This window comes from Opisthocomus hoazin, chromosome 5 (genome assembly GCF_030867145.1).
Source record: "Opisthocomus hoazin isolate bOpiHoa1 chromosome 5, bOpiHoa1.hap1, whole genome shotgun sequence".
Taxonomy (NCBI): domain Eukaryota; kingdom Metazoa; phylum Chordata; class Aves; order Opisthocomiformes; family Opisthocomidae; genus Opisthocomus; species Opisthocomus hoazin.
This window is the reverse complement of record NC_134418.1, coordinates 46,822,804-46,840,440: the sequence shown is the minus strand read 5'-3', so window position 1 is coordinate 46,840,440 and position 17,637 is coordinate 46,822,804. Positions and strand designations below refer to the sequence as shown.

Here is a 17,637-nt window from a genome sequence, read left to right as displayed (position 1 = left end):
TTTCAGTTAAACCTTCTTCAGCACTGGTGTATTTACAGCCTACATGAGCCCTCTGTCAGCAACTTTTCTCTTTAAATTGCAATCCAGGTAAGAATTGTGAAATGAGTTAAGAGAAAAAGAACAAGGAACAGAGCAATGAGAAAGGCAGGTTTCTCCCCGAGTCTTTTCTGTGATACAATTAGAGAGGCTCAGCTATGAAAAATCTGTAAGTAGTGTAGCAGGAACACTTATTTTCATTACAGGGCAGACAGATCAGCCAGTGAGCTTTTTCCTGAAAGACTGGGCATCAGAAGGAAGCCTGCCATGAAGATCAGCTGGGACAACGACTAACAACATTCAGCAGCCTGAAAAACCTGGGGGGTTTCACCCAGCAGAGTGAAAATGCTGCCCAGCCAAGGCACAGAGCTGCACATTGTCCAGTGACTAACAGACTGTAAATTCCTACTGATCCCAGCTAGTCAGGAGTCTCAGCATTTCCATTAATTATTCAGCAAACACACATTCGACTTTAATCCCCAAGCTCTGGCCCCACAGTGACAGCAAGGCAAACATCATCTTGCATAAAAAGCACAAAATGGGGTGTTTTTTTTCTTCTAACTCACTGTCTCTAATTTTCAGCCTGTGCCATGCATTCACTACCACGAGTCTCCGCTTTTGAAAACTGACAAGTGCACGTCCCTATATGCAGTAACCAGCGCATAGGAAGGGAGGGGGAACCCACCCTGAGGACTGAGCTGAGCCTGTACCCACAGCTGTGACACGAGAGCAGTTCCCTTGAGAGGACGGAGTCAGGCCAGACCCACAAAGAGCAACCACTCCTGCTGCCAGGCCAAGAGAGAAGAGCCCTTCGCCTGGCTTTCTCCACAACTGACTCCCTGTCCTCCTTCCTGCCTCAAGTTAAGAATGCATTACTCTGCTCTCTCCAAATCTACCAAGCCATGGAAGACAGACGAGGCATGCCTTAAGGCCCAGCTTCAGGGAAGAAAACAATCTCAAAGGATGGGAAAGGGGCCTGACTTTCTTTATATGATTATTAATTTTTAACATCCTTTAATCTCTACTGCCAAGGGCAGTCAGCACAAGGGCATCGTCTGCAGCACTGTTCAGCAGTGAGGATGAAGAATGAGATGTACCACGGTTACTGGGCTGTACGAGTCTGTACTCAACATTAGTATGACCGGGCTGATGTGGAAACCCATACAGTGGGTAGCAGTTACCACAACGAAATTCCTAATAGGCAGTGCGGTTGGCCTGAAAGCCAGATCTGATCTGGCTCAGCTGACATCACTGCCTTTAGACAACATCTGGGACGTGAGAAAGTTCAGATTAGTATTACCTCTGCTCAGTATATCATTTCTCAGTAGAAAAGTTTCCTCTTCTTTGCGTGGCTCTAGAAATAACAGGAGTTTCAAAACATCTCACCTAAAGGCAAATAGGGTCACAGAACTGGATGGAAGAGATACTAAGACTTCTATTCCTTCTCTATATATCTGCCTTTTTAAACCACATCAATTGGAGGAAAAAAAACCGCAAAAACCACCCAAACCAATCCACAGAGCTAGAGCTGAGAAATAGATTGAGAATTTTGGAAGACAGCAGCCAGAACAAGATCAAACATGCACTGCACGTTTAAAACAAAAACAAAACAAATGGAAGCAACTTACAAAGCTTGTAAGCCTCAAGTTATCACAGCTTTGCTATCTGGAGAGCCAGCATACCTAGCTGCCACAACTACTATGCTAATGCCAAAGATTTACATTCTCCCTCTTCTTTCAACATTTTCCACCAACTGGCAGCCATGAAAACTAAGTCTGGCCACACAAACACCATCCTGCCTCCAGAATGACTCGTTAAGGCCACAAATGAGCTGATAAAGCTGTGGGCCCAGGTGATGTGATACCCAGCCAGAACAGCGCTTTGGCCATGCGAACAAATCTGAGTAAGGAAACCTGCAGTCTGTTGCTGTATGTACTGGTGCAACTACTTCCTTAACACTGAGTCAAGGAGTAAATAAAAGAACTGGATCTCCTTCACAGAAGTCCAGAAGTCATCTTCAGTGACTGGGTCACTTAGCCACTATGCCAAGACAAGAATCGCCTAAAAGCTGTTTGGCAGAGAGCCACTGCTCAGATGCCACGAGAATACACCAAATGAAACTGCTCCAAGCTGTGAGGTTTAGTGCTGGAGAACTGTACTGACTTGGCCCACCATTGCTCCATCTGGAAATGATTTGTGCATACTCCAGTGGTCTCTGCAGTCTGGGCAAAGGAACAAAATAATGGTATGGAGTTAAGGGGGAAAAAAGCCATCTCAACCTTAAGGCAGCATTAACCATTAACTGATTTACACTAATCACATTAGTTAGAAAAACTTGCAAGCTAAGTATATTTGCAGAAAATTACTCAAAATCCACAGAATCCAATTTAACAAGTAGGTGAGCCTGTATTAGCATGTCATCCTGTCATACTTTCCTGCATACTCTCCACTACCTCCCAGAGGGTCTTATTTGAAAGAGAGAAAAATACAAAGATTAATGATAAACTACATGTAACTTTCTGGTTTTGGTTTTGTTTTTTACTCACAAGGCACAGATCTATACACCACTAGATTTCTGGAAGCTTTTTCTGTGACATCAGATAACTCTCTTACTACTCAAATAGTTCTACAAATTACAAGGCAGCTACTTGAGGATTCTGATACTATGAAGTATCATTAAGACCTTACAACTGACAATTACAGGGGAGGAAGAAAGGGAAGCTGAAGGAGGAGCTAGACAGACGGACAACAGATAAAATGCAAGAGACCTCCAGGATGCACAGGGATCATAGCCAGAGATTCTCTTTTCCTTTAGGCTTGAGCTTGCAGAGTTGCCTATTAGAAGTGAGGAAAGTTCCTCATCCATTTTGGAGTGTGTTTGAGGCTGACTGCATACAGCTGCCTATAATTATTTCACATCATAACTTACAGAACCAGAGCAAAATATTCTCCAACATAGGAATGACTTAAGTCAAATAGCAAATAACATTTTATTTCATTTACAGTGATATTGTTGAGTAGCAAAGGAGCCATGACATATAGAAGCCCGTAATAAAAGTTCATGTGTCTTATCTTTATAAAATAAATGAAATCATACACACAACAAACGAATGTGTTCTTTGAAGACATTTGAAAAATGTCATGTCTTGATACCTATTATTTTACACCGGTGTCTGTCCTGTACTGTCTATTCCACTTCAAAATATAATTTAATTGTCAGGATGATAGCTTTTTTTATCCAACAGTATTTTTCAAACCCAAATAATATTCTGTTAAAAATGCTGGTTATCAATGTGTAATCCCCAGGACACTAAGTTTATAAAAATCTTCAACTGACAGTTGAGCCACGGATCAACCAAATATTTGACTTAAAATGCTAGTTACCTTGCAAACAAACCTACCACTACTGCTCTTCACAACTGAAAAAAGCACCCTATTAAAAAATTAACCTATCCCTCCATCCCTCTTTCTTGTTCCCCCACCCATTCCAACCCGTAAAGAATCTCTTTCTGTAATTCGTATTTGGCAACACTTAATGTCTTTATACAGATTAGGATCTTCCAACCCAAAGTCAGGCTCTTTGTTGATTAAAAGCAGTCACAAAAGTAGAGAGAAGTGACTGTAGCAAATATCCATGGATACCATGTACACCTTCTTGGCGTTCAATGCACAAAGCTATAAAAACTGAACATAATTTTGTGGAATAAGTCCTCTCTTGCCATTTAGCGTGCCTTCTAGCCATCCTGGTTCTCTGGAAAATTGCACTGCAAAAGAAAAGGAAAAAAATTACTGCATCTTTTTATGCTTGAATTAGTACTTTTAGCTTTAGCTCCACGACACCAGGCAGAGCATACATAAAAACATCCCGTCTTCTGCAATGACTGATTTCAGAATCTGGCTAGGAAGGATGAAAAGGAGCTACTGGAAAGAGTCCAGCGGAGGGCTACGAGGATGATGAGGGGACTGGAGCATCTCTCCTATGAGGAAAGGCTGAGGGAGCTGGGCTTGTTCAGCCTGAAGAAGAGAAGGCTGAGAGGGGACCTTACAAATGCTTACAAATATCTGAAGGGTGGGTGTCAGGAGGATGGGGCCAGACTCTTCAGTGGTGCCCAGTGACAGGACAAGGGACAACAGGCACAAAATGAAGCATAGGAAGTTCCACCTGAACACGAGGAAGAACTTCTTCCCTCTGAGGGTGACGGAGCCCTGGCCCAGGCTTCCCAGGGAGGCTGTGGAGTCTCCTTCTCTGGAGATATTCAAGACCCACCTGGACAAGGTCCTGTGCAGCCTGCTCTTAGGTGACCCTGCTTCGGCACAGGGGTTGGACTAGATGACCCACAGAGGTCCCTTCCAAACCCTACCATTCTGTGATTCTGTGATTAACTTAGTTTAAATACTTGCATAATATAGGTGCTTGAACTATCTTCTGCAAAGTACATACGGTGAAATAGCTTTTAGGTGCAGGAGACTTCATTAAGGAAACAGTTAATGGAACTTATGACAGGTTTATAAAATAGAAAATCTAGACACCTTTTGGGAGAAGTTAGAATTCGTACCAAATTGTGGGAAACAATTTCAGTAGCTAGGGGCAAAGCAAGACCAAAGACCTGTCTTGAGCAGAGGTGATGAATCTGGAAGCTCAGAGCCACAGAAAAATGGCATAGGGCCTTACTCTGCATGAAAAGTTAAGCATGTAAAGGATTACAGGGGAAACAGAAATCAGCTAGATCTCACTCCAAGTATCATCTCTTCACAGAGTAGAACTGCTATTGGAAGAGACAAATGGACAAAACCTGAATCGTTCTTCTGGTTAATTCCTCTCTCTGAAATTCAAATACGTAGCGCTATTCACAAAACACGAAGGAAAGGCTTCAACGATATGCCTTGGTCCTTACTGCCCTCCTAAGTGTTTACCACTGCTGATTCCAAAGTTTATGCAAGAGTATCCGTGAATCTAAAAGAAGAAAAAATTCAGCTCAGACTTTAAAGGCTCCGCAAGTTATTCCATGAGCAACAGAACTAATGAAATCTTCCTATAGGCTTCCTATATATATTTCCTCCTAGGCTTCCTATATATATTTTGACCACATTTGGCAGGGAGTTAAAAAAAAAAGCATAAGCCTCATCTCTTTGGAAAACAGACTAAAAAGTCCTCAAACTCCTCTATCAAATTTCGTAGAATAATACGATACAGGTACCTACTTACCTATGTAACTAAAATCCTACACTTTTAGCAACCTACAATATTCTCTACCATATTAATTTATCCTCACAGTGCTTCCGAGACAGACACTATTTAGGGAAGAGATCAGACAAATGCTGAAACATGCTACCAGCCATGTCAGTGCTTTATTTAAAACACATTAACACATTGGGGAATGTGATATTTGTAGCCTTCTACAAATCGGCGAAATAACAGTTGAGAGACCAATATGTTAAAGCTCGCTTTCAAACGCATTGTACGGCTCTAATTTTGAGCACTTCAAACATACTTTCCCCTAGCTTTTTCCTTGTGTCCTGTTATTGTCAGCAGTGAAGCTAGAAGCTGTGCTCAGAAACTACGGTTTCAACAACAGCTAGATCTCCAAGGAATCCAGAAAACAAAACTGTTTTCAAATGATACTAATGAGCTAGATTCAGATCAAAAGTCTGGGCTTGTATTTGTAATGAATATGCTTGACAGAAGGATTCCAAAGGAAAAAAAATACATAGAAAATTACTTCTTAGGATCTCTGCACACACAGTAACTTACATCACTATTAGTAATTAGCAGGCCCTCCTCTCCCTTTGTCATTTTTATTCCACAATTACAGAGTAAACATGCATTTGAAAGGGCATTGCTGACACCACCACAAACCTCCCTCCAGAAGCTCCACCGCAGCGGCTGTAATTCTACCCTTTCCAGCAAATATGCCCGTAGCTCTAGCGGGCAGCCAAACCTCTCCTTGAAGTCTCCCATGCCTTCGGAGCACATCTGTATTACAGGAAACCAACTCCAAAAAAATGGCAGATGGGGAAGGAAAACAACTAGAAAACCTGGAAGTAGGAAATTTCTATTTGTCCTTTGGAGCTCATTGTCAATTTACATTAGAGAGAGGATGGCTATTACTAGCATGCGAGTGTCTATAAATCAAAGGTCTGTTCAAAATGAGGGTAGCCCTCATCTGAGGGGATCACACTGAAATTTAAATTTACCTAAAATTTACCCAGGGGAGGAAATGCTCAAACTATGCTGAATCACTCGGCTCAACACAACAGCAAATTTCAAAAGAAATATTTTCTAAACAGGTTTCATAACGTAATACTAAACCACTGCAGCACGTTCAGAGATAATGTGCGATGGCTGAGCAATTGGAGTTGAGTGCCAGATTCCATTGTCACCCTAGAAGACTGGACATGGATGGTACAACTGAGCTCTGTGCTTGGGAGATTAAATATCATACATGTGCGTTACACAGCTCAGGGCCTCACTATTTGTTAGCAGAAGTTCCTTATAGACTCTGTGAAGACTGAAGAAAGAATTAGCACTCAGATCACACGTAAGATCACCAGTTCTAGAGATCAGTCTTTTTAAAAAATGCACCAAGAAGTGACTCTTAACATTCGGCAGTGCCGGTGACTGTCATGTTAGGTAAGACTTCTGCCCCCATTAAAATCACCTTATGCGAGAAGGGTTGAGATACCCACATGCATCACTGACCTCTTCTGTAGGCAAATGATATTAATGGGCAATGTGTCGAAATGTAAAGCTGCTTTAAGCTCCAATGATCCTGTTTTCTTTACTAATCCATTTCCAAAGTTTAGCGTACAACAGCATTCATTTAAAATAAAAAATGCTTAACCACACAAAAGACATTTTGCTATCATGCACAGCTCTTCTTAAACCCAGGAGACAGGCTATTTCTGAAAAAAATACCCTGCTCAAGAGATGTTAGATAGTGTCCCCTTTCTGTCATTTCTTCTCTGTCAACAACGGTTACAGTTCTTAGCACTTTCTCAGGACTGCCTCATTTAAAAATACATTGCTGCAGAATCCACGCATTTGGCCTTAAAACTACAACTCATTATTGGACCAAGCAACCCATACGACTAAGCCTTATGTTGGCTAGGGACAGGAAGGGAAAATACTTGCAGTGTAAAAAATATGGAGCAGAGAACTAAAATATTTTCAGCAAGGTTTAACGTGTATAGCAAGACTGCACAACAAGACCAAAGAACCACCACCAAAAGCCATCACCTCTTAGGACAGTGGAAACAGCAGCAAAGTTGAGAGCCCAGAGTGGGATGGCCGCTTCCTCAATACCTGCTGCAAGGCCATTACAGCAGTCTCACTCTAGTGCAGAGAAGGAGAACGTCTGACCATCAGTAATGATGGCAAGCGCTTCGGAACAATCATGCCAACTCAAATGGACAAACAAAATCAACAGACATTCAACTTGCAATTGGATCTCTAAGTAAAAGCTTTACTGATTTCATCTAATCAAGAAACACAATAAGGTCAACTTGGCATTTGCAGCATTTCTTCTTACTTTTCTGTATTCTCCACAGGAAACAGCTTCAGTATTGCCAAAGTTATCATCATCTAACTGCAAATACATAGAATTTGCAAGCAGCTCTCCTCAGAGACCCAATGCTATAAGCAGACCTTGCTCTGCTTAGGCAGCTCAAAAAGTTTCACAGGTCTCAGCTACAAATGAGACCCAAGACTCATTTCCACAGTGGTCTTTGTTCATTGCCTAGGTACCACTAACTTTAGCAGGACTGAATCAGACACTGATTCACACTGATTCCCATACCTTTGTGGAAAGTAGCTGTTTTGGGAGGAAACAGAAACAGGGGAGGCAATCTAACCTGCATGGTACCTGGCACAAAAGGGCTTCCCTTTCTGATGCTCTACTTTACCAAACAAAGTAGTGACCCCAACGAGCTACATCAACGAGGACTGGATTTTGTGGACAACAGAAATCTCACTGCTAAAACCACTACAACACCAGATTACACTTCCATAGAACTCAATCACGCTGGCAAATTTTTCACCAAGTAATTAAATTCAAGCAACAAATTGTGCTTGCCAGCCCTCCGTGTTTAGAAATCCCTAGGGGGTTTTGAAGCAATCCCTGTGGGTAAAGTTAACCACAGAAATACACAAATATTTAGCCTGCTTAGGGTTAGCATGGAACTTGAAATTTTAAAACTTGCTGTTTTCCTTAAGTATCTTGTGAGAAGCAGAATTACCTTGTGGACAAGACACTGGGCTAGGAGTCAAGGGGTCTTCTTCCTGACTCTGCTAAAGATTTACTGTGTGACCACAAATAAAACAGTCCACCTATAAGGGCTCAGGCTTGTGAACAAAAGCAAACACACTGACACACAAATTAGTGAAGGTGGAATTCAGCTTGCAGACAGACTTCCCTGTACAGAAGTGTCTAAGCTCCTGTTACAGCTGGTGGAGTTCTAGTCAATAAGATGAAGAGAGAGAGCACCCGAAGAATAATTTGGCTCATTCTAACATAGAGGCAAGTGCTTGGTCAGCTGAGTTGCTGCTGAGTTCCCTGCACTATAACTTGGTGACCTGTGTGTAGACACTGAGTCTTGAGGTCTTTCTCCTGAGTTGATTCCCATCCCACCTGACAGCAGAACATCTCTGACAGTTCTGCACACACACCTCCTACCAGGTAAAATGCATCAGTTAAAATATCTTCCATTTTAACACTTCTGGAGACCGCTGCTTCCAGAACACTGTTGGCAGGGGCAAAGTCAGACTGGTTAAGGTCAAACTGCCTTCAGTGACTTCTAGCAAAGTCAGAAGGAATTTGGTAGTGCTCATCTGGTACTTTTTATTGCTGAAGTGATTGTAACTTTCAGCAGCAGTTTGAGGTAACTACCTCCAAATGGCACGGAAGTATCTGAAAAGGAGAACACCTGTCCACAGCCCGTACACTCAGTTTCTCCGGGTGTAGAATGGAAATAATTAATGCACATGAATGTTTCCAAGTGCTTTGAAATCCACAGATGAAAGGTGCACATAGAGTAGCTGTATCCTCATTTTTACCTCAACAAAAGAATTATTCGCACATACGGTGCAATATAGTATTTTGGGAGTATTACTACCCCTGCTTCGGCAGGGGGGCTGGACTCGATGACCCACAAAAGTCCCTTCCAACCCCTAAGATTCTGCGATACTCTTTGATGTAAATCCTTCATTTGTCAGTAACATAGAGAAAGACAGCCCAGAAGCCACACCATGAACAAGAGGGAAGAGAGTGCCTTGGAGTCAAAACCAGGGACATTAACTAAGGCCGGCACTTTGTTACACTAGGAAAGATGGAGAGGAATGACAACAGCAGCGCAAACATGGCTTTTTGTATTCCTACTATGCTTGGTAGGGACGATTGGTGCCACACCTTTCCTGAGGAAAATCACTATAACGAAACACTTCCTCAGTTTTCCCCATATTTTCTCTCCTCTAAAACCTGATTTTTAAAATTGTAAAAAGCTTTGATGAGAGCTATCTTGACAAGTTTTCAGGAAGCCCTCCTACTAGCAATACTGCCAAGCAATTTTATTGTGTAAACACCATTTGCCCTATATAAAACACTTCTCCCTAGTGAAATTCCCATTTACTAAGCAGTGTCTTTCAAGAACCAGAAATTTAATAACAATTGGCTCCAAGGCTGGCAAGGTTTCAGTGCCAGGCAGTCTGGTTATTCTTTCCATGATTATTGAGAATATCTGCTTCAACAACAACAAAAATATATAGCCAGCATATGTGTCTCACAATCTCAGATCATACTCTGCTTCTTCTCGTATGTGCCCTTATCCAGCTGCAAACTCTTCAAGCTTTGCCTCTAACCACTTGAATTACATTGTTATCTGCTGTCAATAATATAGCCTGTAGCAACAGGGAAATAAAAATACCGGCATAGCCTAAGGTAAATTGAATGGAAGATTTAAAAAAAAAAAAAATCCAGTCGCTATCGTTCAGACTACATTATTCATTTTCTTACACAATTCAATGAAATAGTAAACTTTGCCTTGTCTTTTTAACTTACCAGGTGGCACCTTAGCGTTTATATTCTATGACACTTTGATGGAAAGACTGTGGGACTCAGAGTAGCACAACATACATGCAATATTGAAAACACTTGAATATGCAAATGTTCAGATTCTATACACATTCCTATCAGGGCATGTAAACCTTAGTTTAAAATATTAGTAAAACTAGCCTTGTCAGCCTGCAAGACAAAGAGATTTTTTTTTCCCTAGTTAGATCCAGGAAATTGAGACAGGAGTAAAGGTTAAACTCTTACCTTCTTGCACTAATATTACATTTAGCAGCTATGATAGGTGCAAGGCTGTACTTCACTAAATGCCACTACCCTGTCTCAGGCTAGAGCAGCCACAAAGATTCATCCAGGATAATAACAGGTAAGGGAGAACTCCTGCAATCAGCATCTATGGACCAAGAGAGATGAAACAGAAGAACAGGGAAGCAAAATGAAAAACAGAAGGAAACTAAGCAGAAAAGAGAGGGAAGAGAAAGGAAAAAAAACTCAACAAACAGTGAGAGGCGAAAGAGACAGGATTGGAAAAGTGAGACAGGCAAGGTGGAAAAAGGAGAGACGGATAAAATCTTCACTAATGGAAGCAGCACTTTTTAGTAGATGTTAATTTAACAGTTACTTTAATGGTTGATACTAGCTGTATGTCAACTTGATTGATGCATTGTCATTTTGATAGTTAAGGTTATTGGTAGAGCTGCAGAATTGATGTATTATTAACTTTAATTCTTCATTTGGGGGCTTTATTAGGGCATATGGGAATTTAAATTGAGTAACTAAAGAACTTAAATTGATTCACAGGAATCTGATCCCAGCACAGACACAAGGGTGCCTAGCGCAAAAAGAAAAGGCCTATGTGAAGGCGTTTCAGAGGTTTCAAACATGGAGACTGGTCTGCACTTTTAATGAGAACAGCTTTCTATACTGACAGAGCCATCCATGACATAACCTAATGGTGATTCCATAATGGTTTCCAGTAAATTATTACATACGTCCAGTTAGTGCCTTATTACGTGCATGCTCGCCTCCTTTCTTCTGCCAATCCACAGCCTACCTTAGGCTGAAAGCCCTGCAGGGCAAGGACAATGCCTATAAAACAGTCAGGATACAGTGGAATAAATCACAACAAATGTACTTAAGGAAATGTGATCTTTCCCACTGGAAATCTGCAATTAGGTTTTCAAAATGCAATCCACATACCCTTTTCTCAAGCTTCTAACCTTATTTGTATGATGATAGGGAAAGAGTCTTGCAGCTGAACCGTTTCTCCACAGCTGCCAGAGTCAAATTCCATACACTCTTTCTTGGACAATCCAACTCTCTAGCTGGAAGACTCAGCTGAGGCTGTAATGTACCAAACCCACAGTAGCTTTGCTGTAACTTCTAGTGATCTCTTTGCACAAGAAAAGAATCTTAACATTGCCCTCAAACACGCGACACAGAAGCAACTGCTTCTTGAAAGATTCTTATCCCATGTCAACATCACAAGTGTGCAACCCTTGTTGTTCTGCATTAGAAATGCCTCTCTGCTATGCATCAGATCTTCTCCCCCATGCACTAGATTTTTTTTTCCTGTACACAGTTTTATGTCTGTTGAAGATCCCTCTCAGTCATGTTTTAAAAAACTAAAAGATTTTCATTTATGAGAAAAACTCTCACAGACACTTTTGATCCAGTGCTAACAGAGTTAATAGGGTGCATTTTGGGAAACATATGACATATTTAGTTAGCTTTTTAATGCCTGCAGGTTGATGTTTTCCAGCTGGTTTAGACTGTGTACTTTTCTCTTTTTCCTACTGGATGTCAACTGGGAATTTGGAATACTCCTCCTTTATTGGACATCCAACCAAAGATTCTCACATGTGTTATTTGAATGACTGGGCAGCACATCCCCTAAGTTCATTTGGTCATGCAGAATTAAATACCACTTTTCCTCTGGAAAGCACAAATCAGATTTCTGACCTAGTAGCAAGCTAAAAGCTGACAACAGATGGGAAGAAAACAGGCATTGCTGCAGAATTTCCAGATTTCTTACAAGCCAGCATGCCTCTTACTACCTCCCTGCCTCTAGTCAGACTGAAAGACTGAAATACTGGTCTCAGGACTCACATGGATCTTGGGGATGTAATTCTCAGGTCACTTCGAATTCCCCAGTCTGCACAAAACTTCAGAATTTTCTGGGAGTTAGTACGAATGTAATTTTTTATCAAGGTCTTGTAACAAACAACAGTCTTACTGTGCTGCTGTTATGAATTAATTTCTGCTTACAATTATTAAATTGCATTCAAGTAACAAGAATTGCTGAATTTGTCCAGGCCCTGTTGAGCCATTCCATACCATCTCTTTCTAATAACAGAAATTTCCTTGCAATAAGAAGAAACTACACTGTAATGTCATTTTCTACATCTTCAGAGTTTGTATTAGAGTAGTCATTGGCATAAGATTTAAAAACTAAAATCGTTTCTGTCAGTTTGAAGTCCCTGTGCAGTTGCTGAAGTGTAGAGCCATGGAAGCTTACTGAGGAGCAACAGTCTTGAGCACAGCAATCACCTTCTGGATAATTATATGTAATACTATATATGGGTCCATAGAAATCTTTAAACACAGGCCTTCATTCTGCACATCAGTGAATATTCCTTTTTCTGCAAGTACATACACACACCAAGGCACCCCTTGATCCAAAAGTAAACAATACCTTTTCTCTCCAGTGATCACCTGATCTACCTGGAGCTCTGCTTGCCTGAAAACCTGTAAAGAGACTTTTTTTTTTTTCTTGAAATGAAAGCCCATGTGTTATTTTACAATGATAGTTCACATTTTTTAAAAATGCAGTTTCATAGGCCAAGATGTTTTTCTCTATTGCTGAATAACCTTTTTTTTTTGGTACTACAACACATTCAACATGCTGCTGAAAAATTAGACCAATTGAAAGCGTCTACTCACCAGAAATCAAAGGCATTGCCTTACAGTACTAAGTATATGCTAAGTAGTTTCTACATACCAGAAATCTTCTATGTCACCAACTTTGTGCCATCAGCAATGTTGGTAGAAAGTAGTTAGGCTTGTCTTTTTATCCAAAGCCATTGTAGCAGCTTTGTCAATGTGTTTTTCATTGCTTTATATTTACTCAAGCAGTACTTACCATCTTCAAAAATTGCTCCTATCTGAAATGATAATTCAGAGCTATGTTCTGCTTCACATGGATATACTGCTCTTGCTTTTCGGTGGGCAATGCTGAAAAAATGAAATTATGAATTATAGTAATTTTTTTGCTATTATGAAGACGCTTTCCTTTCTCAACCATTGTCTCTCCATTCTCGTTTGGAGATGACTAAAACTTTAAACACAATCTCACATGCATCATTACAGGCTTATAATTTATGCACACAAATGGCAAAGCTGAAGCTTCATAGCTTACTGTTGGCATTTCAGAATATCATACTCTCAACTTTATGCACACTTATTTTTATGACAGTTAAACTCGACTTTCAACTACAGTTAAAATTTTGCCAAGCACTAAACAACAATGAAATAAATAGTAGGCAAAGCATACTACACTTAATTTATAGACTGATCATCATTATATCTTCTGAAATGTTTCTTCATAAATCTTGCAATTCAGCTTTTCACTATCACTGTACAGAATTTGCATTTTATATTTCTTTACAATACAAAATTACTAGACTACTGAAGATGCTGTTTTGTCCTAAACACTGTAAGATATTTAAGATTTTAGGCAGTCTTTTAGAGTTGTTCTCAGAATGCTCTGTAATAAGACACCAATATGAATTTGTCCAAAGTATTCATTTCTGCAAGTACCATAAGCAGAGAACTTGGAATATACAAGTATTTTTGGCATCTCTTATTTAATCACGCCTTTGTAAACTGACAGTTTGCTGTTGCCCAGTGATGGTTTGTTTAGACACAGCATCCACACCATTAAATCATCTTTTGTTGAGCCCAGGCAACAACAGCTACACATAAAACATTGGGAAAGATTCTCCCTGCCTCAAGGAACTTGCAGTCAAAACAGACAATGTAGTTTTGGTGCAAAATGCAACCAGTAATGAGAAATGGAATTTTTGTTACCAAGTGTTGGGAAGAATTTATGAATATACCCAATTATTTTAATTAGAAAAGTAGAAAGTATAAAGCTTGAAGGAAAAAGCTAAGATTGTGAAGACCTTCAAAGGAAAAAGTGAAAATACTTCAAAAGATGGACGACAACAACATGGAAGGAAGCAGAAACAGGATGGAAGGACAGCAGGCCAAAAGAGTGAAAGAAACGAATGAAACCACAGAGACAGGTAAACACAGAGGCAGGTCTTTCAGAGGCAAGAAGGCTAGGTTGAGAAACTTAAATTTGACATGGGTGGCTACAGAAAAGAAAGAATCTGTGCTTTAAAAGACGCCGTAAGAGAATCGCTGCAGTAGAGACACTATGAATTGAATTGACCACCCAAATCAAAGTCTGCTTGTATTAACCAACAAGCCCCTGGCTCAATCTGTGTGCCTTCCACAAGGAAGGTGTTCAAAGGGAAAATAAGACAAAGTAGACAGTTATTTTATTCTGTCAATATCGCTAAGGTTGCATTTCTTAATTTGAGATAATCATTCACATACTGCAGAAGACATGAATTAGATATTTTCAAAAAGATACAGGAAAAAGGAGGCAAATAAATAACCAGCAGAAGTTGAAGTGTACATCATACCTTTCCACTGCTCTGTCGCTCCCAGTGGCAGGGTTAGGGAAGAAGAAAGCGGGCGGTGCAGTATTTGTGGCAGCGGGGTTAGCAGACGGTGTGTTCATCCACGAGACCATTGATGGGCGGCTTTGACCAGGACTAAGAGGAAATATTTTCAAGGCAGAATTAAAAAGGTGAATAAAATTTCTTTTCACACCAAAAGGTTTGAATCTTTATAACTAGATAACTAGTTAAAGTCTCGAATTCAAAACCAGTAATAATGTTGAGCTGATTTTGCAGACATGGCTGTCATACGATGCTGCATTTACTCCTTGAAAGCATTTCTCCTACATGCCCTACATCCTAAGGTAAGACAGATTACCTGAGATGCATGACATAACCAATAATAAGACAAAATTCCACATTCCTTATCTAATAAAGACAGATACAATGAAACTGCATATAGCAGGCTATTATTTGAGCTGCCAATTTGCCTTTACAAGTTTTGATGTATCTATTTAAAAACCTTCTCAGTGCTGTACTAAGGCATGTACGACTGGGAAGATTTCAAAAGAGGCTGTGGCTATTACAACATTGGGATCACGATGCTGGTTCCGGACTGAGATCTCATTCGCATAACTGCATAGACACTGCCTCTGTGGCTGCCCTCACAAACACACTGTTCAAATATGTGCTAAATCAATGGCTGAACACATCGTTGTCACAAGAGGAGAAGAAACAGCAGTCAAAGTTAAAACTTTTATTCATCATTGAAAAACATACAAAGTCCTCCCCAACATAAACGATGTTCCTAATTTCACACCGTAAAGAACTAAAGCGTTCCAGCACTGGAAGGCTGTCTTTCACTACAGGGACAAAGCAAAAAATATTCCAAACATTTAATGTCAGAATAACTTTGGAACAAAGAGCTGGACTTCAAGGAGTTTCTAAGCAGAAATAGCATTAAAATCATTTGCACACAGCTTTCATATAGGAGTCATCACTCAGAAGTACAGACTTCAAAATACAGCATTTATCAGTTCATCTTATTCCAAGATGAACCTCTCAGATAGCATAAATCTGCAAAGTACCACCAAAATCTAGGAATCCAGCCAAGATGGTTTCTGTGGGGGGTGGAAATGCACACCTAATCAAGGTGGAATGACCAAAAGCAAAAAAGGGATCAACAATCACCTCAGTTATAATTTTAAATAAATAAAAGGAAGCAGGAAACCTAAATTATGTAGGTGATTTTAATGTTCTTGTGTACTGGGATATATCATTTCTAGAAGAAAGGATCACTATTGTTGGCTTGCACAACATGGTTTACACCCAAATTCAACTTTTACAAACTGATTTTCTTAGCCAATATATCTCTTAGTCATTCTAGCAATTACATAGTTAAGCAGACATTTATTTTTATTATTAATTTTAAAATTTAGTACATTATAAAATGATGAATAGCACATTCCTTACTTAACAAGACAATAGTTTTTCCTTGGACCTATGTCAGGCAGCATTTGGATGAAAAATGGAATTCACAGTGTATGAAAACAGCATTCTACAGTTAATTCCCCTAATAAAAATGAAACTTTAATGTGCTGGAATCATAACCAGACAGGTTTATCAAAACATGCTCTGCTTTTAAAACTATAAGATTTACCAAATAAAGGAAGGAATCATATGTAGTAAACTGAATAAAAAGCTGGATTGTGCTGAATAGAAACATACTTCATGCTTAACTTTGGGAAGAGGGCATCCAGTCTGCTTCACCACTTCTGAATCCACACAATTATGTACATCTTCCAACAATTACATACCTCTGAAGACCAGCACCTACATAATTTTGGGGTTTACTTTTACTTCAACTTGTCCTCTTCCTCCCATTTTTATCTAATCATTGAAAAATTTTCCTCAGGTAAAACAAAAATGTTCAGCTGAAAATGACTTCATTCAGAGAAGAAAAAAAAAGTGAACACCAGCGTCTGTATTATTTTCTCTACATACCGAGGATAAAAAATTTATCAACAGTGCTGTGAAGTTTATAAAGTTTTCCAAAAAGTAATTATCTCTCCCTCATTCTGCAAAAATGTATACGTGCAGAATTAAATTTAACACAGTAACACAGAAGGTGAACCTAAGACAAAAGTTTTTCAAAAGTGAATTAAAAAAAAAGTATACTACTTGCATAGACTAAACTATTATAGTTAAAACAATCCTGATATTTAAAGAAAAAAAAATATTCAATTCAAATCAATTTCAACATTAAGATTGGTGTCAGGCTCATTTCTGAAACTACAGAAAACAGAAAAATAATACTCCACGTATATTGCCAGGAGAGCATTAAAATGTCTCCAATTCAAACTAGTCACGATTCAAGAATATTCTACCAAGTGGTCTTCTCTAGTGCATACCTCAGTTGTGTGGTGTTTGGTTTTCAACAAGTGAATAATAAAATCTTGCATTTATTAAATATTTCATCAAAACATTCATCATATTAACCTATGCAGCTTACTTGGTCAGCTATAGAACAACACACACCGCCTGCATGTAAGACACAAGTTTAACGATTTCAAAACAATACTCAGAACAAAGAAGACATAAAAGATATCCTCCGACCCAGGAAAGCAATGGTTGTTCATCAGAATATTGGGAATAAATACCAGATGGTTTCTTGCTAAGTCTTGGAGAGGAAAAAAAAGAAAAAAAAAAAGAGGAAAGGTGTGCAAATAAAGGAACAGAAGATGAAATAAACTGTTCAGATCCGTGTCATGGCATGTTTATTTCTCAAGTTGCAGAGACTCAACAAGAATGGTAAGCTATCAACTAGTAAGATTACACTGTCCTGTACCAGG

At 39.6% G+C, this 17,637-nt stretch overlaps 1 protein-coding gene across 2 annotated transcripts in view; it reads right to left on the bottom strand.

The window, feature by feature from the left end:
• Nucleotides 1–3,007: 3,007 nt before the first annotated feature.
• Nucleotides 3,008–17,637, bottom strand: part of ARHGAP10 (Rho GTPase activating protein 10) — a 161,644-nt gene continuing 147,014 nt past the window's right edge. For both annotated transcript variants that reach the window (XM_075421102.1, XM_075421101.1), the window contains 3 exons: nucleotides 14,810–14,941; nucleotides 13,240–13,331; nucleotides 3,008–3,800 (listed from right to left, as the gene is read on the bottom strand). In XM_075421102.1, coding sequence (XP_075277217.1) covers nucleotides 3,712–3,800; nucleotides 13,240–13,331; nucleotides 14,810–14,941 — 313 coding nt within the window. In that variant the 3' untranslated portion in view covers nucleotides 3,008–3,711. The remainder of the gene's footprint in view (nucleotides 3,801–13,239; nucleotides 13,332–14,809; nucleotides 14,942–17,637) is intronic.